At 42.1% G+C, this 21,871-nt stretch overlaps 5 protein-coding genes across 12 annotated transcripts; 2 read left to right on the top strand and 3 right to left on the bottom strand.

Moving 5' to 3' along the window:
* Nucleotides 1–4,032, bottom strand: LOC115746003 (meiotic recombination protein DMC1 homolog). The gene is made up of 15 exons (XM_030681681.2): nt 3,923–4,032; nt 3,742–3,824; nt 2,898–2,989; nt 2,735–2,806; nt 2,605–2,643; nt 2,375–2,432; nt 2,242–2,287; nt 2,102–2,147; nt 1,598–1,659; nt 1,399–1,465; nt 1,219–1,311; nt 1,071–1,139; nt 913–991; nt 503–669; nt 1–140 (listed from the first exon to the last, which is right to left on the bottom strand). Exons 1-15 carry the CDS (start codon nt 3,937–3,939, stop codon nt 96–98), a joined length of 1,035 nt encoding a protein of 344 aa, XP_030537541.1. The 5' UTR covers nt 3,940–4,032; the 3' UTR covers nt 1–95.
* A 2,984-nt stretch (nt 4,033–7,016) lies between these two features.
* LOC115746006 (zinc finger CCCH domain-containing protein 25) lies at nt 7,017–10,469 on the top strand. Of its 2 annotated transcripts, none has more exons than XM_030681683.2 (5): nt 7,017–7,185; nt 7,347–7,592; nt 8,406–8,515; nt 8,646–8,833; nt 9,571–10,469. In XM_030681683.2, exons 2-5 carry the CDS (start codon nt 7,420–7,422, stop codon nt 10,141–10,143), a joined length of 1,044 nt encoding a protein of 347 aa, XP_030537543.1. In that variant the 5' UTR covers nt 7,017–7,185; nt 7,347–7,419; the 3' UTR covers nt 10,144–10,469. The 2 variants fall into 2 exon arrangements, with proteins under 2 accessions (XP_030537543.1, XP_030537544.1); XM_030681684.2 differs by having other exon boundaries at nt 7,018–7,185; nt 7,335–7,592.
* Nucleotides 10,470–12,738: 2,269 nt separating this feature from the next.
* LOC115746082 (LRR receptor-like serine/threonine-protein kinase EFR) lies at nt 12,739–15,269 on the top strand. Its single transcript, XM_048280782.1, has 3 exons — nt 12,739–12,973; nt 13,099–13,230; nt 15,052–15,269. Exons 1-3 carry the CDS (start codon nt 12,739–12,741, stop codon nt 15,267–15,269), a joined length of 585 nt encoding a protein of 194 aa, XP_048136739.1.
* Nucleotides 15,270–16,051: 782 nt separating this feature from the next.
* Nucleotides 16,052–16,839, bottom strand: LOC115746056 (pleckstrin homology domain-containing protein 1-like). The gene has a single exon (XM_030681773.2). The coding sequence runs from the start codon at nt 16,745–16,747 to the stop codon at nt 16,316–16,318; it is 432 nt and encodes a 143-aa protein (XP_030537633.1). The 5' UTR covers nt 16,748–16,839; the 3' UTR covers nt 16,052–16,315.
* Nucleotides 16,840–18,197: 1,358 nt separating this feature from the next.
* LOC115746055 (probable NAD(P)H dehydrogenase (quinone) FQR1-like 3) lies at nt 18,198–20,767 on the bottom strand. Of its 7 annotated transcripts, XR_007198601.1 has the most exons (7): nt 20,625–20,724; nt 19,762–19,921; nt 19,552–19,658; nt 19,353–19,446; nt 19,005–19,270; nt 18,573–18,873; nt 18,198–18,501 (listed from the first exon to the last, which is right to left on the bottom strand). XR_007198601.1 is itself a non-coding variant. In XM_048279967.1 (6 exons), exons 2-5 carry the CDS (start codon nt 19,575–19,577, stop codon nt 18,633–18,635), a joined length of 627 nt encoding a protein of 208 aa, XP_048135924.1. In that variant the 5' UTR covers nt 19,578–19,658; nt 19,762–19,947; the 3' UTR covers nt 18,198–18,511; nt 18,602–18,632. The 7 variants fall into 7 exon arrangements, 1 of the variants encoding a protein (XP_048135924.1); XR_007198602.1 differs by lacking the exon at nt 19,762–19,921 and having other exon boundaries at nt 20,625–20,767; XR_007198604.1 differs by lacking the exon at nt 19,762–19,921 and having other exon boundaries at nt 19,552–19,606; nt 20,625–20,726.
* Nucleotides 20,768–21,871: the final 1,104 nt, after the last annotated feature.

The following is a 21,871-nucleotide window of genomic DNA, read 5'->3' as shown; positions in this document are numbered from 1 at the left end:
TATAGGAAGCTGTCAATATTATAACTAATGTCAAATTGTGCTTAACCAAGGAAGGCACTTCTCCTGGCCTTATTGTTCTGGTTGCAGAGACCTCTCTAGTCCTTTGCATCAGCTATGCCTCCTGGTGTTATCTGAAAAACGTGTGTTTGTTAAGTTTAACACACATGAAACAAATCCAGTCTTCTCTTTTGACATGGCGAGCTCTCGGTAAAGTTTCTAAGGAAATTAAGTGATGGTACTGGATGTGTGTTCTGTGCGTAGCACAGGCTGCGCACAAGATTTGTATTTGACATGTTCATGGATCTCCAAGCAACATCAAGTATACTTTAAGTATGGTGCTTAAAATCTGGTCTCCACCCATCCACATGTAGACCTGGTATCGACTTTCTCTCTGATTTTGATATAGGTTTCTAGATACTGCATTTGTTCTCTGCAGAATTATCTGGTAAGTTCAATAGATTTAAATGTATAGCTAGATGAAGGTCCGGCGCAAAAAGGATATAGCTTCAGCTTCAGGTAGGTTTGGGGCATCGAACACCTTGCAAACACGCTGCTCACCTTTGCCTTTCCTAAACATCAACCTGATTGTGGCAGCATGAGCCAGAACATGCCCACCTGCAGGTTTCTTTGGGTCTGATATGAAAACGCCACCACCTGGATCAGCTACGACTGAAACAAAGAAATCAAAGACAAAGTGGTCAAAAAATCATCTTTTTTCCTAATTCATGGACTGCAGCTACTCTATGTATCACTGGTTAGCACTAAATAGCTGTTTCTTGAGATTTCGCAAATTAGTATGAGCTCAGTGCATTCCCCAAATTTCTATCTTTCAGTGCAACCATCAAAGGGCTAAACTGGATAGGATCTTTTAACACATGCAACTAGTAAGAGAAATGAGATGTGATGGGATACCTTGGTTGGTCATGTAGACTGCGACGTTAAACTCCTCGGCTATCTTAATTAAACGTGAGAGCATTTGTGCCAATTTTTGCTGCAATTCGGAATCTATTAGTATCTGACCAGATGAGCTGAAGGATCAACTCACATGATTTGATGGTTTCAGGATCAACCTGGCGCTCTGCAAGTTCTCCTCTTCCAGTAAAATCCACTCGGAAGAGAGCGATCACTGAATCCACAATCTGAAAATGGTACTCACCTATGGTCAACCATTCACACCTCACAAAATCTGGACGGTTTAATTCTCGAGCATTGTCTTACCAGTAACCTAAATGGTTCTTCAGACATTTTGGCAGCCAAACCAAGAAGCAAGTTGTATTGATGTTCATAAGTATAGGCACGAGCATAAATGATCTGAAATTCATGGAAAGACAAGATTATAGCAAATACACTATCCAAAAAGAAGGAAGAATTGCCATCCGTGTAGAAAGCATTGCTTACATTATCTAGGACTGCACCAGGATCCATGCCAAATCTCTCTGCTATTGGTACAATACGATCAGGGCGACTGCAGGTGTACTAAGTTAAGAAAGTGTACAAGCAAGAAAGTGCATATGCCCTTACATGGCCGTAAGACAATGATGAAACCAAAGCAGCTTTGTCGAGGTCAAGAAAAAACAGACAGATTATAATAGGATACAAAGTTCCTTCTGTGTCTATATAAGCTACCTTCCCATTCCCTCCTCTCATGTGAGTTGGCAGCTGGAAAGATTGTTGGGAACATGGAATCCATAAACCACAAATAAAGAGTCATAGAAAAGAGGGGAAAATACTGTTGTAAGATTTGCAAATCAAGTAGAGTATCTTCAAGCATCACATTCGACTGATGATTAACCCGAGTCCGAGTCTGACAATGATTCAGGCTTTTAATTAGTTATGACATAGTATACTGTCCTGGCCTTTTTCCTACTTGGTTTGAACCACTGTAGATTATGCGTTCCAGTATAGGGACTGCCGTTTACAGAAATTGAGAGTGCCAAGCTTCCAGAATCAACTAATACACACGTTCTGATGCCAAGATCACCCACAGCTTTATTCTTTACTAGAAATTCAATCAACACCTTGCTATTTTGTGTTTTTAATCTAGGAAACGTAAAACGCAATAGAAGTTAAAGCCAAAACCCAATATGCAATTCAGACAAACCTGGGTAGAAACACAGAGGGTATGTGCAAGCTGTGTTTTTCCAGACCTGAAGTGACGTTAGCAGCATTTTCTTAGATAGCCATCTAACAAAAGCAATTAAGAGTTCATTAAATATAACGTTGTTGGACTGTGATAATTACCGAAATTCACCAAATGTTTCTGTAATTGCTCGAGTTTCAATACCACCTGTTTAACATTGCCAAATAAGTGAAAGTTGTTTTTGTTGAAACGCATGAAAAATAATAATACAGTCAACAAAGGAAAGTTTATTACCGCCTAAAAGCTCATCGAGGGCTTGGCTTCCAGTTGTTATGCGAACAACTGACTTTCTCTGAAAACAAAGCCATTAAAAGTACTTTGTGCTGTAAGGTCAATAGTGTTTTCATGCAAGTACAGCTATCTACAGTCGATACACTAATATGCAGGCTTTGCTTCAAGGGCCAATGACTCATTGAGGTCTTCCGAACAATTTTAGCTCAAAGTTTGCATAATTAAGAACTTACTCTGATAAGAGCATCACTTCCAGTAATATAACCAAAATTCTGGTGAAAACAAAAGGAAGTTAATGCGAGATCCACTATGAAGTTCCAATTGCAGCTACCATCCCAGCATAAGAAGAATTTAGACTCTAACCACTATCTTTTCAACTGCTTCACATATCTTGTCAACTTTTGCTTCAGATAAACCTTTGATTCCAGTTAGGTGCTGCAAGAAATCAGAACCAAGACAAAGAAAATCACCTTGGCCAAATAAGAAGAGGTACCTCAACTTAATTTCCAGAACTGAAGAACAATACCTTCTTTGTATGCATCATCAAGCCACTGCAAGTGTAGATTCCTGCATCCTGTAGCTTTTTCACATCTCCAGCATTTATTCCCTGAGATATAACTGCAAGCAAAAGAACGGGAATATTTCAGAGAAAGAAAATGAAAACAACTCAGCCATCATGTTTAACTACATGTTTCTGGTGAAAGTAGAATGTCAAGTGTTGCAGTAGTGATTGTTGACGAACTTAGCTTAGGAGATTCGTTAATAATCCATCTATGCCATAAATACGTGGAGAACAGATGTAAGATGGTGCAACTTCAATGTGACGCAGCATAACAGAGGCCGAATTGCTCTTGTCTGATTTAGAAGACATACGTCAAGTAGGTGAATTAGACGTATCGTATTCAAGTAGCGGCGAATTACTCCTCATCGTTTAAGGAAACAAACTGAAACTATCATATGCACATAAAATCACGACAAGTACAAGAGAAATTTTGAGTTGTAGAATACTAACGGACGCACAGAGATGCTCCAGGAAAATCAAGCCAAACTGACAAGCAGTATTCTGAATCACTAAATATGGATATTCAAAGAGATTTATAGGTATAGCTCCGTCGAACCATTTGCATTCTATTTCCATTTAAGAGCAGAAACCGAGCAATCTCCGTAGATCACAAAATTAACTGTCCACGACGAGAAAATGCACTTGAACGAAACTGAATGCAACAAAGTCGTGAAGTCAATAATCACCTAGGTGAACAGAAAATCACGATAATCATCTCAGAATCAAACCGAATCTTCACTCCCAAGCCTAAACACGATGCACCAAAACTCAATACAAAGCGGCGACACGAACTTCGGTTCTTACTTACGTTTGTCGATTGTCTCGAACAGGTCATCTTCGTCGTCGACGTCTTCTCTTTCCACGATCTGCAGTTGGCTCTGCTCTTCGACTCTGAAGATCAACGAGAAGGCAAAGTCGACTCAGAATCATTCACGGCGATCACATCACGAAAAGGAAATGACAGAAATCTGTGGAGCTCGTGAACTCACTTGAAAGATGAATTCATCTTCGACGATGGAGTGTGAAGATCGGCTATGGATTTCTCTGCGTCCGTATGTTTGCAGGTTGCTTTGCTCTGTGAAGAAGAAGAGAGTTTCAAATTTTTGTGGGATGCGAAACGATCGGAATTGGAGTTTATATATTTATATGAAGGCGGGAAGCGGGATTGATTTGGCCGGGTTAATTCCGAGTCGAGTAATGGTGTGGAATCGCTATTCAACTTTTTCTCTTGACTGGAGAAAACCGGCTCTTGGTTTATTTTTCGGACCGTTCTTTTTTTTTTTTTTAGAAAAAAAGAGGTTTAACTAATAGATAACTTTTAAGAATTTAGAAGATCCATTTTATAAGAGGGAGAGAGAAAATTCGGTTTGATTTTTGGTCCGCGTTGAATGACTCAGTTTGATCCGATTTGGTTTCGTTGTCGCCTTGATCTCTCTCGATTTATAATTTTCTCAAATAGTACCAAGTAAAAATCTTCTTACAAAAGAAAAAGAAACGATGTGCTTAATAATTAATTTTTCGTTAAACTGCATTTGTGCTCAAACTCCGCACCTATCGCCCAAAAAGTCATATGAAGATATAAACCAACAATTAAAGGCTTTTAGAGGCTCGGCAGACTCGTCTTTTGTTAGGTCAATATCCTTCGATTCAATGAAGGGCGATAAACATGGAGCACCTAATAGGGGATTTTACAAAGTAATTATAGAGTTTTAAGGTTTTTTTTCCTCTGTTAAGATATTTGACATTTGATTTTTTTTTAATTTGATATTGAATCTTTCCGGCTAGAATTTGCAGAAAAAGCAAGTTAGTCTTGAAAGTTACAACATTAATAATCTCTTGCATGTATTTTCCCAAAATTTGCAGGATGAGCAAATCAATCTTCAAATTTGGGTTTTAAGGTTTCTTTTCAGATAATTTTCTGGATTTATATACAATGTGAAGATATTTTATTATTATTATTATTATTATTATTATTATCTATGGATTACAATATTTCATTTCGATATAAGTTAATCTAGTAATTTTTATTAGAATATTATATTTCATTACGAATTTATATCAAAATTTTCAGGTAATCTGAACATTTTAATTTTATAAAAATACATAAATATCATCGTTCGGAAGATCATCGAGCTCTTTTCACGAGTGTTATCATAACAATATATCAAGAACAAGAATAAAATTTATACTATGTAAAATATATAGATGGAATCGTGGCATGTCCATGTCTTGTTGTACGAGTTCATTGCACCAATAAATTTACATGATTTCTAACAATCTAATATTGATTTATATTTCTTTGATAAAAAAAAAGTTATTTATTATGACTCAATTGTACTTTTTAACGAGAAGTCTTAAAAAAATTTTGTAATTTTTTTTGAAAGTTTGCGTAATTAGTTTTAGGGAAAATGCCAAAAAAGGGCCCCAAGTGTACTTGTTTTCTCAATTAAGGGCCTGAAGTGCAACTTGTGTCAAAGAAGGGCCTCAAGTGTCATTTTTTATTCAAACGAGGGCCCGAACAGGGACATTTTTGTCTTTTTACATTTTGTGATTATTTTCCTTTTTTTTTTCTTCTCTTTTTTTTCCTTTTCTTCTTTCTTCTTCCCCTTGCACCACCCGGTAGGGAGCCGCAAACAAGCGCGAGGACCCCCGCCTCGGCCTCTCCTCTCCACGTCCTCGCCGCCCGCGATCTCGGCCGCTCGGCCCGCGGCTCTCTCGTCGCCGGCCGCAGACGGGTGCAAGATCGCTTCGGCCGCGATGAGCGACGCGAGGACCCCCGCCTCGATCTCTCCGCCCCGCATCCTCGCCGCCCATGATCTCGGCCGCTCGGCCCGCGGATCTCTCCTCGCCGGCCGCAGACGAGTGCAAGGTCGCTTCGGCGGCGATGAGCGACGCGAGGACCCCCGCCTCGGTCTCTCGCCCCCACGTCCTCGCCGCCCGCGATCTCGGCCGTTCGGCCCGCGGATCTCTCGTCGCCGGCCGCAGACGGGTGCAAGATCGCTTCGGCCGCGATGAGCGACGCGAGGACCCCCGCCTCGATCTCTCCGCCCCGTGTCCTCGCCCTTTGTGATCTCGGCCGCTCGGCCGCGGATCTCTCCTCGCCGGCTGCAGACGAGTGCAAGGTCGCTTCGGCGGCGACGAGCGACGCGAGGACCCCCGCCTCGGTCTCTGCGCCCAGCGTCCTCACCGCCCGCGATCTCGGCCGTTCGGCCCGCGGATCTCTCGTCGCCGGCTGCAGACGGGTGCAAGGTCGCATCGATCCGGGTAGTAATCGCCTTCTTCATTAAATCTGCTCCGACAAAACAGCAAAACATGCTCAGAGTTCCATATGACACGAACAAATCCAACGTTAAATCGTCACGAAGAAAAGCGAAAAAGGCACCGGAGAAGGTAGCGTCGAGAGAGATGGAGATGACGCGGGTCTCGCCGCCCACGTACTTGAGATGTCCGTTGCCGGGTCTCGGCAGAATCTTCCCGCCGTGGTTGCACAAAAACTTGACCTTGTTCGTCGGCGACGACACATCGCCGCCGCCTCCTCCACCTCCGCCTTCGCCTCCGCCATCCCCGCCTTCATCTCCCATATCCTTCAATGTTCTTGATTTTTTGAAGTCTATTCAAATTTGACGAGACGAGACCAGAAAACAAGGCACTGGGTAATCAATCAAGTTCCAGCAAAATCGCTTTCTAATCTTTGTTTCTTTTCTATGTTGATTAATTTTCAAGGGAGAAATGCTGAAAATGGGGAGGGTGATTATCGGATGACCACAGATTTTTTTTATCGTTAATTCGTTTCCTAATCCGGACTAATCATCGGCCTTGCGGGACCAATAACGTCCTGGTTTTTTTGCAAGAAAAGGAAGAAAAATAGAAGAAAAAAAAGGAAAATAATCACAAAATGTAAAAAGACAAAAATGTCCCCGTTCAGGCCCTCGTTTGAATAAAAAATGGCACTTGAATCCTTTCTTTGACACAAGTCGCACTTCAGGCCCTTAGTTGAGAAAACAATTCCACTTAGGGCCTTTTTTTGGCATTTTCCCTTAGTTTTATACTTACGTTGTTTATTTTTTCCGATGCCTCGGACTCTCCAAGGACCGGAGCTCTCTCTTCTCTACTTCCTCCGGCTTGCACCGCTCTCTCTCGCGCGCGACTCTCCGCCGAATCGGTGCGTGTTCGGCCTTCATCTGCACACCGAGATCGGTGGTTTCATAGCCGTGGTGCCTCACTAGCGGCGGCAACTCGGCCACCTCGCACCGTAAGTCCTCGCCTTCTTCTTGTACCCCTTTGAAACCCTAATTTCTCATCCTTACTTCGTGTTTTCCCCCCCGTTTCGTCGTGTTTTTGTATGCCCTGTTGTGGTTGTGCTGCTTCTCGTGATCAATTCCGTTCGATCGGTGTATTCAGTGAACTTAACGGCGAAGGAATTGGGCCACAGAGCTGAGAGAGGGAGAGAAGCGCTGCTTGTTCCCGAGATATCGCCAGAAACGACATGAATCCACTTACCTTAGTGAAACGCATCCAGAATATAAACTCTAGGGAAGCGGCCTTGGGGATATCGGAGGAAGCTTCCTGGCATGCCAAATACAAGGACTCTGCATATGTGTTCGTTGGTGGCATTCCCTTCGATCTCACTGAAGGCGACCTCCTCGCAGTCTTTGCCCAGTAAGCTTGCCTCTTCTTTGGCTGCTTTTTGTTTCCCGCCTGCATCTATTTCATCTTCTTCGTTGAGTCAAAGATCCTTGATGACCTTCAAAACGAAACAAATGAAAAAAAAAATATATGTATATTCGCAGACTGTTGTCCGAAGGTGACTTGAAGTTGAAACGACCAAATTCAAGTAAATGACTCAAGTTTACCACTCGTGAGGTGTTTTGATTTCACTGTTTGGGAAACTCCTTTGACATGCGAAGCTTGATTGGATAGGATCAGAATTTCAGACTCGCATAATGACATTTTTTCTGAGCACCTACACGTATCACATACACATTATAGCTCTTTCCTGCGTTCTTAGCTGATTTCCAGGGTTTAAGATGTTGTGGGTTGGGAAATCACCAGCTGCTGCAATGTTTCAATTCTTTCTATGAGCTGGCATACTCAATCCGGGTTGCGGAGACTCCGGAGTAGAGGAAGTTTTAGCATTGGGTGCATATTTAGACAGCCTAAGGTCTGGAATATTTTGATTTCCCAAATATTGTAGTGTTTTCTGTCTTTGAAGATTTAATCTGTGGGATTGATGTCTTGCAATTTGTGAAATCAAGTTTTTGGTAGAACTGTGATTGAGATTTGCTTTTCTTCAGTTCCTTTGTCGAGGGGTACAGATAAAGCTTTTTCAACGGGATCTCTTGCCTCATCATCTTTTTAATGGATACAGAAATTCACATCATTCATGTTTATTTTTAGTCTTCATCGCGGCTTTTGAAATTGATTTTGACATTGTTTACTTTCCATTGATTAGTCTCCTAATTGGTTCTGAAGGTACGGAGAGATCGTGGATGTAAACCTAGTTAGAGACAAGGGTACTGGTAAATCAAAAGGCTTTGCATTCATTGCATACGAGGATCAACGGAGTACAAACCTTGCTGTAGGTTGGTCTCTCTCTCTCTCTCTCTCTCTCTCTCTCTCTGTGTACATGCACAGTTGTGCATACTGGATGGTTGTCTTGACGTTTAGTTTAGACTGATTGTTTAAGGTCTCACGATTCTGATTGATGGTTAGATAATCTGAATGGAGCATCAGTATTGGGTAGAATTGTAAGAGTAGACCATGTCAGCAACTATAAGAAGAAGGAAGAAGAGGATGAGGAGGAAGAGCAGAGAAAAAGGGCAGAACGGGGTGTGTGCCGTGCTTTCCAAAGAGGCGAGTGCACTCGAGGAGCTGGGTGCAAATTTTCACATGATGAGCAAGTAAGATGCTTTAATGTCAGTTTAGTGTCACTATTATAGTGCTTTCTTGGAACATATATGGATGCGCTTGAGATGCTTATTCTTCTGGAATCTGGACGAGGAAATACGCTTGAAGCACCTTGAATTCAAGTCTGATGTTAGCATTTTTTTTCCCGCACTTAAGTTGGTTCAGACTTTATATTTACTGGAGAAGATGTAGATAGTGTAATTTCTTTTGTGATCCCTTTGCTGCAATACCAAATTTAGTGGGTGGAGCTAGAAAGTATTGGAATATTCTAGTCTTTCTTGTTTCTCTGGTTTGGTTTAGGAGGCAAGGGAATGGATGGCTTGAATTGAAAGGTTGTCTTCCTTTCTTTTCTGATTGTTAGATTGCAATGACGATGTTCCTAAATGCAATGAGTTATGATCTGGTCAGACATACATATACATAGCTACGAGAGTTCATGGATTGTTTCTTTGTATATAGTATATTCAGTTGGCAATTTACACATTGGTCGATAAACTTTTTACAGGGCTTCTGATTCTGAATAATGTTAAAACACCTTTACATGACTGCCGTTTGTGCCAAGCTGGGCCCGGTTAATCTATTTAATCAGAAAGCTAGTAGAGATAGTAACTTGACTGTTGTGTTGTGTTAAGTGTTCTATTTGGAAGCAAATTAAATGTTTTTTTTTCCAAGTATGCTTACTACTGTCTATTAATTGACAGGTTAATTTTTGTTTTTCTTCTATTATCAGAGAGCTGCTAACACTGGCTGGGGTGCCAAGGATGAGGACGGGCGGTGGGGTCATGGCAAGTTTTATGGTCCAGAAAGGGGAGAGAAAAGGTCTAGTGGTCTCTCATGCAACGGTCTTCCTGGATCTAGAGCGCAAGATGGCCATAAGTCGCGAAGTATGGATTCGAGTTTCACTGCGAAGGAGAGAGAGGGAGACCGTCAAGGCGAGGAGCACAGGAAATCAAAAAGGCACGATCCTGATGATTTTGAACAAAAGTCAAGAGGGAAGTTTGATAGGGAGGAGAAGAACTTCAGGAGGGACTGTAATAATGACGATGTTGAGCGAGGTATGAAAGACCGGGACAGGAAAGAAGGAAGGACTAAAAGGTATGATGATGATCATGGGCCCCGGAGGAGAGAAGATTATGACAGGAGAGAAGAAAAGAGATCGAGGCGGCATGATGATGAGGATACGAAGCCTAGATCAAGAGATGGTTATGAGTGGAAGGAGGAGAGTCGATCCAAGAAGCACGAATCGGATGGTAGGTCGACTTATGATAGAGAACCATCTTCTCGCCCTAGGAAGGAGAGATGATAATTCTCATGAGGGGTTATCAGATGGGTGACTTCCCTTCTGTGAATGAACCTTGTTATTGTAGGCTTCTGAGAGAGATGGATTCCTATCCAGTTGGCAGTTGCTGTGGAGTGGACGAGGACTTTTCATTGTGCTTGCATTAGCTAACCAGAATACTCAATGGCTCAGTTTTTTCATATCAGAAAGCAAATTTGATGGAAGAGTCGAGAGATGATTACTTGCACATGTAAATAGTTACTGAATACCGCATGGATAGGCTAGTATACCCGAAACTTACTAATGCATTTAAGAATCAAAATGGTAGTCACTATGCGGTTTTGGCGTTGGCGAAATTATCGTGATTATTTTCCATACTATTCATCCGCCAGGTAGGCAAAAACCGTGAGAATCCTAACAAAAGAAGAAGCCTGCTCGGGAATTAATCATCGAACTTGAATCTATGAAGCTCTTTTTCACTCGGCATTTTGCTCGTCCGATGGAGAATATAGATCGTAGACTTAATATGGAACGGTAAGAGTTCGAATGGCCGTAAGGAATGATTCCTGACATGAGAATTGATTGGATTGCTTTCGACTTCCCCTATTGACAATTCATGTCCGTTTCTAACCTTCGGAGATCCAATATTGAATAAACCACCCAACTCTATTCAACGTGATAATTACACCTCTTGCATCTTCACCCTTATAGCCCGGACACGTCAAACCGCACGTTTACTAGTATTTACTTGTCTATAGTAACAATGTATATTACAGAAATTAGAACCTTATTCTCAGCGGGAGACTAATCCTTGAGTGCACAACATACCTTTTACTCGAGACATTAATCACCTCTAGTTCTCAATTTACTGATTCTTAAGCACGAGTGACAAACCATTTTGAGAGGCCACGAGGAAAACTTTCCATTAGATGATTAACCAAAGTACCCATATTTCAAAATTCATCTCGGCACTGGAATTTGCACGTTGATTATGGAAACAATCTCACAAATTGAGCATATCAGTTCAAAGTTCACTCTTCCTAGTTCATTCTTAAAGCTTTGTTCTAAGACAATTAGGAAGTCCTTCTAAGGTGTTAGGTCCATCCTAAAAATTGGGGTAACTCTTGTTTATATCCGGGCGAGATCACACCCATCGGTCACACATCACCCATGTATGCGGCTCATATAGCGCTCGCATGATTGACGATGGTGGCTGATCCGATCCAGTGGACCCCACACGAGCAAGGAATTGCCTCGGAAAAGAGCGGAAAGCATTATGAGTCGTGCGAAACTGGTGACTGAGGAAAACAATATTCTTCTTCCGTCGGGAAAGCCTGCTTAGTTCCTTCCTAGCAAAGGGTTGACCATCACTCACATAAATAAAGTCGATGCCCCCACCTTGCAAAATTGCAAGTGGACGAATTCTGGTTGCAAAAGCTCCAATAGGTAACAAATACCGCCGTAAAGAACCTCACATAAACAAACAAGCCTCCCTCAGCGCTATGGCATTTCAAAGGAACATTGACTTACCGTGGATGAAGAATATCTCAGACTCGAGCATCATATGAATTGACAGTCGCCCGTAAAATAAGCACCTCATTCCTACACGAGTCTCTTAGATTGGAGACTAAGAGACTCGTGTAAGATCATAACTACGACCATCCCTTTCTCATGTCCATGTAAGATCCACATTACCTGAAGTTATGCAACGTTTTTGGCGAAATACGATCCGGCAATATTTGCCGAAGCGGAAGAACTAGAAAGCATGCAAGTAACTTCAAGAGTTTGAGACCTCTTGATTTGCCATCTATCAAAAAGGGGGACCATGCCGCTTGCATGCTAAGGCCACAGCTTTCGATTGTTTCTAGCTTGTTAGAATCGAGCATTGATATTGATAATGTATCCTCATGCAATTTCCACGTGTGCGAGTCCTTTATCACATGAAATTATTAAGATTTCCTAATGTACCATACATTACCGTCATTCAACGGTTGAGATTAATTAACCAATTGATCCCACACGGCATAAAGCTGAAATAAGAATAAGAAATGTCCCTGTCCCACCTTATCCAACTGGCAAAGTCATGCCCTACCTCTTTCGTGCAAATTTGAGTATGACTAGTAAGTCCTCGCGCGCATTGATTGACAACACTGGAGTGACATGAACAGAAGTGAATATGGATGTTTCTATTGCTGTTGGGGCGGCATGCAAGGAAATTGCACTATTTTCAGTTCCCTGTCATGCCCGTGGAAGATCAATAAATATGCCGATGCAATTCAATGTCCCACACTCGACCTTAAAACTTCCTCCTCTGTTGCAATCTCGTATTGCTCACAATGAGAGAACTTTGTTCACAAATCTGCACCAGATTATGAATTCCCATATTTCTGAGCATTCTGACCTGCATGATGCCCCCAAGATGCATGTCTTCCCCAGCAACGACGGCGTACTCCGAAGATGCACCCAACAAACTCAAATTGATCTCCCTCAGGATCCATATAGCTCATGATCCATTCGGGGTTGACGAGCTCATGGAATGACTCTCTGCCTTTCTGTAATTGGACTGACGTAAGATGTAGCCATCGGCATAGAGAAAGGGTCGTCACCTTTCTGATCCTAATGGATCATCAGTTGGTTGCCTCAATACCGGCATCCATTGGAAATCTCGCCTTCCTCCAATATCTTTACCTCAGCAGCTATGAAACCGAGGTTGGATCCCTCCGGAGGTTGGTCGTTTATACTGACTTTAAGTACCTCAACCTCAGCAATAACGCTATAGAGAGAGAGATACCTATCAATTTGACTTCTTGTTCAGAACTTCTGGGCATGGATTTGACAGGCAACAAGTTAACAGGTAAGATCCTAGCCGAACTGGAGAGCATCCTAATCAAACTGATTAGTTTTCAAGTTCCAGATAATTTAAAAGGGCTGTGTTGGAAGAAATAGCTTCACAGGTATATCTGCTACTCAATGCAACAGGACTGCTAGAACTCGACTTCGCCGACTATAGTTTCTCTGGATCCCTACCTCTAAACCTTGGAAACTTAAAGGGGCTTGTCAGATCAGTTTTCCCTAAGAACAAGCTAACAAATTTGAAGGACGACGGCTTCAGTTTTATGACTCCCTTAATCAACTGTAGCAGACTCCAATTATTGTAGATGACCATGGACCAATTTGAAGGTGAATTACCTCCTTCAGTTTCCAACTTCTCGAGTAAGCTCGAATGGCCAACACTGGGATCAAACCAGATATCAGGCAAAATTCCAAGAGGACTGGAAAGCTTGAAAAGTAGGACTCGCTTGGACATGTCTAGGAACTTCGTTGAAAACATCGGAAAGCTTCACAAATTATTAGAAGTCGACCTGTCCCACAACAAAATCTCTGGAGCAATTCCCCCCTCATTTGGAAACATTAGCCAGTTGACAAGACTGTTCTTGCAAGAAATTAGTTTACAAGGCAATATACCCTCTAGTCTAGGAAGCTGTCAACAACTCCAAACATTGAACCTGTTCAGTAACAACCTCATTGGGACAATACCAGCAGAGGCCGTCACCCTTCCTTTCGTGTCCATTTCATAATTTGGCTAGCAATCTCTTGAACTGTTCCAAGAGTGGGGTAATATGAAAAACCTTGCAGAATTGGATGTTTCTAACAATAAGTTGTTGGGAGTTGTTCCTACGACATTGGGGGAATGAATAATGAGCGTCTTGATCTGGGAAACAACCTATCTGAAGGAAACATCCCTTCATCTCTCAGTGCTTTAAAAAGCCTCACCTTCTTGCCCTAGGAAGGAACAAGTTATCTGGTCAAATTGCGAAATATCTAAAGAATTTCACTCTCCCACAGAATCTGAACTTATCATTCAATACCTCGAAGGGAAAGTACCATATGATGGATTGTTTCGGAATGTCAGTGCTATAACAGTTACTGGGAACAGCCACCTCTGTTGGGGCACACAGGAACTAAAACTACCACCTTCATGCCAAATCGACAGAAAGAAGAAGCAGATAACTCTTAATTTAGTGACTCCATTAACCATTTTGTGCTTCCTCCTTTTAGCATGCTTTGTTATTCATCTGAACAGGCCGAGGAAATCTGGAAGCAAATGATCTTCAGCATCATCCATCAAATAACACTTTTCAAAAGTTTCGTATCTTCAGATCTAGCAAGCCACAAATAATTTCTCATCTTCGAATTTGATTGGAGAAGGAAGTTACAGCTCTGTATACAAAGGAATTCTAGGAGAAGAAAGGATGATGGTAGCAGTCAAGATACTCAATCTCAGATGAAAGGGAGCTTTCAAGAGTCCCTTTCATGAGTTTCATTGCAGAATGCGAGGCATTGCGAAGTGTCCGACACCAAAATCTTGTCAAGATCATTGCCACATGCTGAAGCATTGACTTTCAGGGTGTCGGTTTTAAAGCTCTAGTGTATGAGTTAATGCACAATGGAAGTTTAGTCGAGTGGTTGCATCAAAAAGAATATCAACCTGAAGTAAAAAAGTTTGATGTTCGACCTGATTTGAGGAATCTTAGCCTTGTTCAGAGACTGAATGCAGCCCTTGATATGGCCTGGGCAATCGACTATCTTCACAACCAATGCGAAACTTCAGTACTTCATGACAATCAAAAGCTGAGCCATATTCTGTTTGATCATGATATGACAGCTCATCTAGGAGATGTTGGGCTAGCAAAATTTCTACCATGAGCCTTACCATATAAACGCTCACTGAGTCAAAGCAGCTCAACAGGAGTGAAGGGAACCGTCCGGTATGTTCCTCTGGGTAATAACTTCACCATCTTCCTCTATATTGACCCTCTGTCGATAGAATTGCCTCAACTTTTGGTTTTATAAATAAATAGTAAGGGAAAATGAATTTTGCATATAAACAAAGCTTCTCTATGATTATTGAGTTTCGTTGCATTTTGTTAGGAGGCATAGGTGGCAAAGCATCCATGCCTGGAGATGTCTACAGTTTCGGGGTTCTGCTACTGGACATTTTCACTGGAAAACACCCCACAGATGGCATGTTCAAGGATGGGACAACCTTCCAAGAATATGCTAAGACAGCTTTGCATGGAAGAGCGGAAGAGATTGTTGAACCTTCACTGCTACAAGAAGCATCATCGGAGTCACAGAGAGGTGGATGAGAGCAGCAGAGCCTATTTTCATGGAGAAAATGTTGAGAGCAGTAGAACCACAATGGGCAAAATTGATTGCTGTTCTTTTGAGGATTGGAGTCCTATGTTCACTGTAAAGTCCTAATAAGCACATGAAGATGAAAGTTGATGCGACGGAACTCATTGAAATCAGGGCAAATTTCCTTGGCTAGAGAACATGATCATGCTGCACAGTTCCTACAGCGTGACTAAGAGCAGTCTTCGGTTCTTGGCTAGCACCAATTGCATCAGTAAATTCACCATAGCCAGTACATTTATGACCACTGTACTTTTTATGATAATAAATGGTGGAGTGCACTCATTCCATGGTAACTTCTTCAACGTCACCCACTTTATCTATCCCCTTCCTCAATATTTGCCAATGAAGTCAAAATCATAAATTAGCTCGCATGAAAAACATGTCGGTCATTTGTTACTGGGATATCCTAATATATCTTCATATACTCAGACCGACCCAGATACTTAACTCAATGCTTCCTAAGATCATCGGTAAAGCACAGATGGTAGCATGATTTTCTCCAATTGATCAATCGACAAGGTACCTAAATAGCTATTAGGTCAGTCGGAGTGAACCATCAATGACAAGTAAGCTTCAATTGATCAAATCTAACATTCGGTGAATTCTAGCTGCCATCGTGAAATCAAGGAACTCAAATACTCAACTTTACTCACAAATTAATAAGGGATCAATGGCTGGAACAGGCAAAATCAAGGATTTCCTAAGAGAAAGTAAAAAAGATAACTTCCTTTCATTGGCAGAAATCAGAAGGTAATCACCATATCTTCATTCAGAGGGGCCTAAGAGACCAACTGAATTGCATTAAATTCGACAGATAAAATCAAAGACACGACATATCAAAACAAAACATGCAAAATCGACACCTTACATTTATCCGGGTGAAGCAGGCAGAAACGAGAACCACCGACTATAAACACACATATTCCTCAAGCGGATCACAGAAACCTATATCTAATGTACAAGCAAAGGGAAGGGAGGGAAGGAACGATTACAGGCACTACCGCTTGCTATCATAATCAACTACCTCCGATTCAGTCACCGACCGTGAGTGCTGCACGATCGACCGGCCGATCGAGTTGATCCACTCCTCCTTCTCCTTCTCCGAATCGGCGATGAAGAACATGGTGTCCTGATTGGTCGAAACCTCGAAGGCGAAGGGCTTGTTGAGGACGTCCTCGGCGCCCTTGACGGTGAGACAGCGGCCGACGGAGACGACGCCGCGTGGCTCGGAGAGGCGGGTGACGTCGGAGTCCTTGAACCAGAGGAGCTTTCCCTGCTTGAGCACGAACCAGCGGCGGCGCCACGTCTTTATGTAGTCGCCTTGCTTGCTGAGCCAACCAGCTCGCTCCGGGTCGGCCCAGAACTCGATTCCGGCGTAGTCCTCGGGGTCCGGGGCTTGGAAAGTCGCGGCTCGCCAGAGGCTCTCCATTCTCGCGACGGTCAATGGAGAGAGAGAGAGAGACAGAGAAGTTTTGCAGAAGGGTTGTTCGAGGTGCTGCGTTGTTGTCTTGCACGAAATTGTTAGTTGATCTTCGGTCAGCTCAGCCGCGGGAACGATGTCGTTCGTTGCTGAAAAAATAAAAATAAAAACCGTGCTTAGGAATTATCAGTAAATATGTAACAATCAATAATTTCTTTTAATACGATTATTAACTTTGCAGGGAAAATTAAAACTAAATTTTCAACCATTCAGCACTTATTAGTAACTTTTCCGCGCCACGCTATTTGGTAGTAATATTTCCATAAAGCAACAAGTAATTAAACACATTAGACAATTTCACTTCAGTGATTAATAACTTTTTGTGTTGAAAAGTTAAATTTATCACTAATGTATTTCTCATGAAATTAGCAGCTTACTACAATGATAAGTTACTTTTCATGAAATTAGTTTATCCACATGGATAACTAACGAGTTTAATATGGAGAAGTAGATTCGAAACCTTCGAAACTTGTAATTTCTTTATTTAACTAGTAATTTTTTAAAGTAGAAGAATAAAAACTACACTCAATTACTAACTTCATAATGTAAATAGTAAATTCCAAGACAAAAAAGTAACCATTTATACAATTTATAGTGAGCAGTTTTCTTTCAGATAATTAGTGGCATCTTTCTATGTGCATCGAGGGCTTAGTCAATCAAGTAAGAACAGGATAAAAATATGATATTTTTTTGTTTAGTTAGGCATCAAGATATTGATCCATGAAGAACAGATAAGAACCCCGTCGAGGAATTTACTAACGATTAGCTCCTCGTTTATCCCGACACAGATTGTTGATAGACCCGCGAGAAAGAAGGCTCCGTCGGTGATTTTTGTTCTGGTGCAGTTGTCTTTGCTCCTGCGGATTGGCGCGGGGGATGCACCCGGAGATGGAATCTTGATGGACAACCCCCGACTTTCTGTTCAACACTACCACCTCCTGATCATGTGCAGTCGTCGCCAGTGGAGGTAGATTAGCGTGTCTGTTCATGACGGAGTTACGATGATGAAGGAACTGATCGCATGTTCTGTCCGCAAGAAACTTTCCCAGATGCGATGTCGGCACTAGGACGGACGTTCATTACTTACCAGAACTGAAATGGGAGAAGATGTTCACTTGCCCCCCCAATCTGCTTTTTGAATCACTCGTTTTCTTTCATCTTTCTTTTTGCTGGACTAAAGATCTGGTTCAATCGGATCATGTTCTTGGTTTATAAGCTGGAACATCCATTCTAATGGCGAAGTTGTTCCCTCGGCTTTAAGTTCATCGATCTAAGCCATCGCATTGATTGAACCGGCTAATATCTCAGACTCAGTTGAAGAAGCAATAAGGAAATCCGTGGCAATAAGCAGCATGGACATGTTCAATTCACGTCTGCATGAATTAGGCAATCCTGTCTGAACCAGGAACTGTTCCTAAATCAATTATCCCGACTGACCATTCAATCAAACAACTATGAGACTACTTAATCATGTTTCTGATCCAGAACTACGAAAGGGCAGAACATCGATAAAAGGTAAGTAGTAAAGCTGTTTCTTCACATCTTGTACATTCAAAACAACATTTCTGAAATCCCCTTCATCACATGCTTCTTTTCCGGCAGACTTTACCGCCACGTCCGTACCCACGTAAGGGACAAAATGGCAGGTCTTGTACTTGAATCCAAATGAAATGTCACAGTTACCAGCTTATATCAACTATACTCTACTCGAACTTTGGAAATAGTTTCCCCCATTCAAATGTACAAAATGTCACAGTTACCAGCTTATATCAACTATACTCGAATTTTGGAAATAGTTTCCACCATTCATATGTACAAACTACTTGCTTTGTCGTTAGGTCTGGGGGTTTGGCCGTTTGAGCTTCCTAGCTATTTCAGCCACATACTTACCCTGGTGAAAAGCCTGCTTAAGTTCCAGTTCCGTGGGTTCCCGTGACCCATCGGCTGCATAGGTTCCAGCACCATAAGAAGAGCCGCCCTTGACCTCGTTCATCTCGAACATGCCACTACCGAACGTGTATCCAAGAGGGACAAATATCATTCCATGATGCGCTAGTTGTGTAACAGCGGTTAATCTGCAAGCACGAGCAAGCATACTAGCATTAGCCAGGTACTTAAAAGATTGAATGCTGTATGTAGAAACTCTAAAGATTGCCGCATCATCAAATTCCCATGAAGTGAAATCGGAAGAAGAAAATGCACTCACGCTGTAAGCTCTTGGCCACCTCCATGAAAACCGGTGCTCCAGAAGATTCCTGCAGGCTTGCCCGCTAGTGCTTGAGTCTCCCATATTTCGTGAGTGGCATCAAAGAAGGCCTTAAATTGTGCTGCCATGACTCCAAACCGAGAAGGAAAACCGAACATGAAGCCATCAGCCTCCAAAAGCTGTTCTGGCCTGATCTCTGCCACATCATCTGCTTTACTAGGGGCCTTCATCTTTTGCAATATCACATCAGAGAGCGTTTCGGGTACCTGCTTCATTCCATCAGTTGAAAGATTGGCAGAAAATCGACATTCAGTATTTTCGAGACGATCATTGTCAAATGACAAATACCTGCCAAAGTGTTGCTTCAACACCTTGAACAGTATTTGCTCCTCGCTGCACTTCTCGTGCCATAGTCTCCACATGCCCGTATAAGGAATAGTACCTTCAATTAACATTCATAGTTTTTAGGCAAGTCAAAACTCATTACATGTAACTTCATTAATATGAATCTGTCCCAATGAGAGGGCAGAGAGATCAATAGACTTACACTATATAAATCTTTACAGTTGTCATCCCCAAAAGCCAAACTCACTGTCAGCCCGCTAGTGGCCCAGAAAAACCACAAAAACACAAACATCAGTTTATGGAGTATAGCTGTTTCACAAAAAGTTCATAAAGCATATCAAACATGTTTCTTTTAGGAATAATTGGCAGACAAGCAGCATTGTATATGGAAGACCAAAACCAATTGGTTAACTGTAAACAAATTTGTGGTGCAATTTCTCGCTTCAATAAGAAGGAAGCCCAATCAAATTGACAAGGGGCAAGAGTTGAATTCAGAGTCCTCCCCCAGACAACCTAAGGCAGTCAGATTCCCCTGCACGCTCTCATCTAAATCTCCTTCAAGCTTCAAATCACTGCAACATCAACAAGTATCACGCACCGTACTATAGAGTGAGAATGGCCCAACACATGATGAGGTCGAAACTCATTTCCAAGAACAAGATCAAACTCAAACTACTTCATCGTTGAAAGCAGCTGTGGCCTGTGGAGAATACTTAAGTAGGACTCATTATGCATCCATTCTATGCAAGAGACTAGGACAACTAATCAAAGACAAGACTGAAGTCCCAAATGTTAAGGTAAACGTCCAACGATCCCTCCGCTACAAAGGAAAGGGATAGAAAAACACAATGAGGTATGCTCCCACACGGAGCATGCCGACAGCAGTCAAACAAAGCCCATAACAGTTTGTTCTTCATAAGCAGTCGTGGCACACATTTGATATATCAATCAAGGACATTGAAGTTTCTGACCAATCTTAACCCCGAGGAAAGTCCAGCCAGTTCCACATTGCAGCCTGATGTTACGCTACTAGGAACAAGAACAGGGATCACGAAAGTCTATCAGACGACAGAAAGGGTGGATAGGAAACCTATCAGCAGCGTGAACTGGGAAGGCTCCAGAACTTGAATCCGAAAGAGGGTATTCTCAAATCATCCAGAACCAAAAGAGGTTCGCAAATTCGAGAAAAAAAATAATATCATTAACTTTGATTAGAAGATTGCACATAAAGAATTCATCCGACAAACCAGCAGGTGGTGGAAGAGGAGGAGATACCCGGTTTCGAGGTTCTAGGGAGGGTCGCCTCCAAACGCTCTCGGAATGAAGATGGCGATTGCAAACGGTATTAACCCATGGTACGTCTCTCTCTCTCTCTCTCTCTCTCTCTCTCTCTGTGGCCTCTAACAATGCTTTCGGATTTGGATTTGGATTTGGATTTGGATTTGGGTCGTAATTGTCTTGTCCTAGCCAGCGTGGCAGCAGAAGCAGAGAGGCCTTATCTAAAACAACGCACGTGTTTAAACAATCTTTTACAGCTCACGGGCTGCCTTGTGCATGTACGACAATGTTATATGCTCTCGTCATCGGGGCAGTCCTGTGTCGTTTTGCGTTTCCCTGGAAAACAAGCGACTCTTAACTATAAATTAACGCCAGGAAGGCTATGCAATTATTGAAAGCATAACAATTAAAGTAGGTAGTCAGTCGCTAAGTATTGGTACCATATCCGAAGAAAAGCTAAGAAGACATTTCACTTCCATCTTTTCTTTGGCCGGATGGGGTTGATATTAGAGTTAAGTCTTGCATGGACCTGGGCTCATAAACTCAAACACACCCTGGTGGACGATTGTGTGGGGTCAACCTAATCGATCTGGATCCGGGCGAGTATTTGCCTTGATATTAGGCTGACTTAGGCTAAGACAATTGGGATCCTTGCGCTCAATGCACTATTTTCGAATGGGTACGAGGTAACTTTCTCGCGTCTATTATCATATGATTTGTAACTCCTAGTTCCAGGCTTGCTGACAGAATGGCCTTCCGTTGGCAAAGTTGGTTGGCTCCGTGACATTTATTGAACGTCAACATCGCCCGATTCGACACCAGGAACGCGCCAAAGAAGTAAAAAGAGTTGTTGATCCAATGTGGGTCCCCAATGACAAATTAACAATTCATCTGCCTTCATTCCAATAGCCAGCTGGTTTTTTCTTTTTCTTTTTTTGGTCAGAATAGCCAGCGGGTTAAGTTGGTTTACTTTGCAGTCAAAGCATAGTGTCGAAGGCCACCAACATTCTTCAGCTATCTCAATTATGTAATAACCGATTCGATCATCTTAGGTTTCTTCCTTTTTCTGGCCAAGATCCAATTTTCTTTGTGGGTAGCGTGCGTCGTTCTATTGTTTTCCTTTCTTAAGTGCAGCTCTTAGGAATTCATTTGTGTTTATTCCATCCCACATGTTGATTTGTAGTGGATTCGTGTTTATTATTTTTTTCTTAGCATTGAGTCCCCTGTTCCCAAAATTTGAGGTG

This window comes from Rhodamnia argentea, chromosome 6 (assembly GCF_020921035.1).
Source record: "Rhodamnia argentea isolate NSW1041297 chromosome 6, ASM2092103v1, whole genome shotgun sequence".
Taxonomy (NCBI): Eukaryota; Viridiplantae; Streptophyta; class Magnoliopsida; order Myrtales; family Myrtaceae; genus Rhodamnia; species Rhodamnia argentea.
This window is presented reverse-complemented; position numbering and strand designations above follow the sequence as displayed.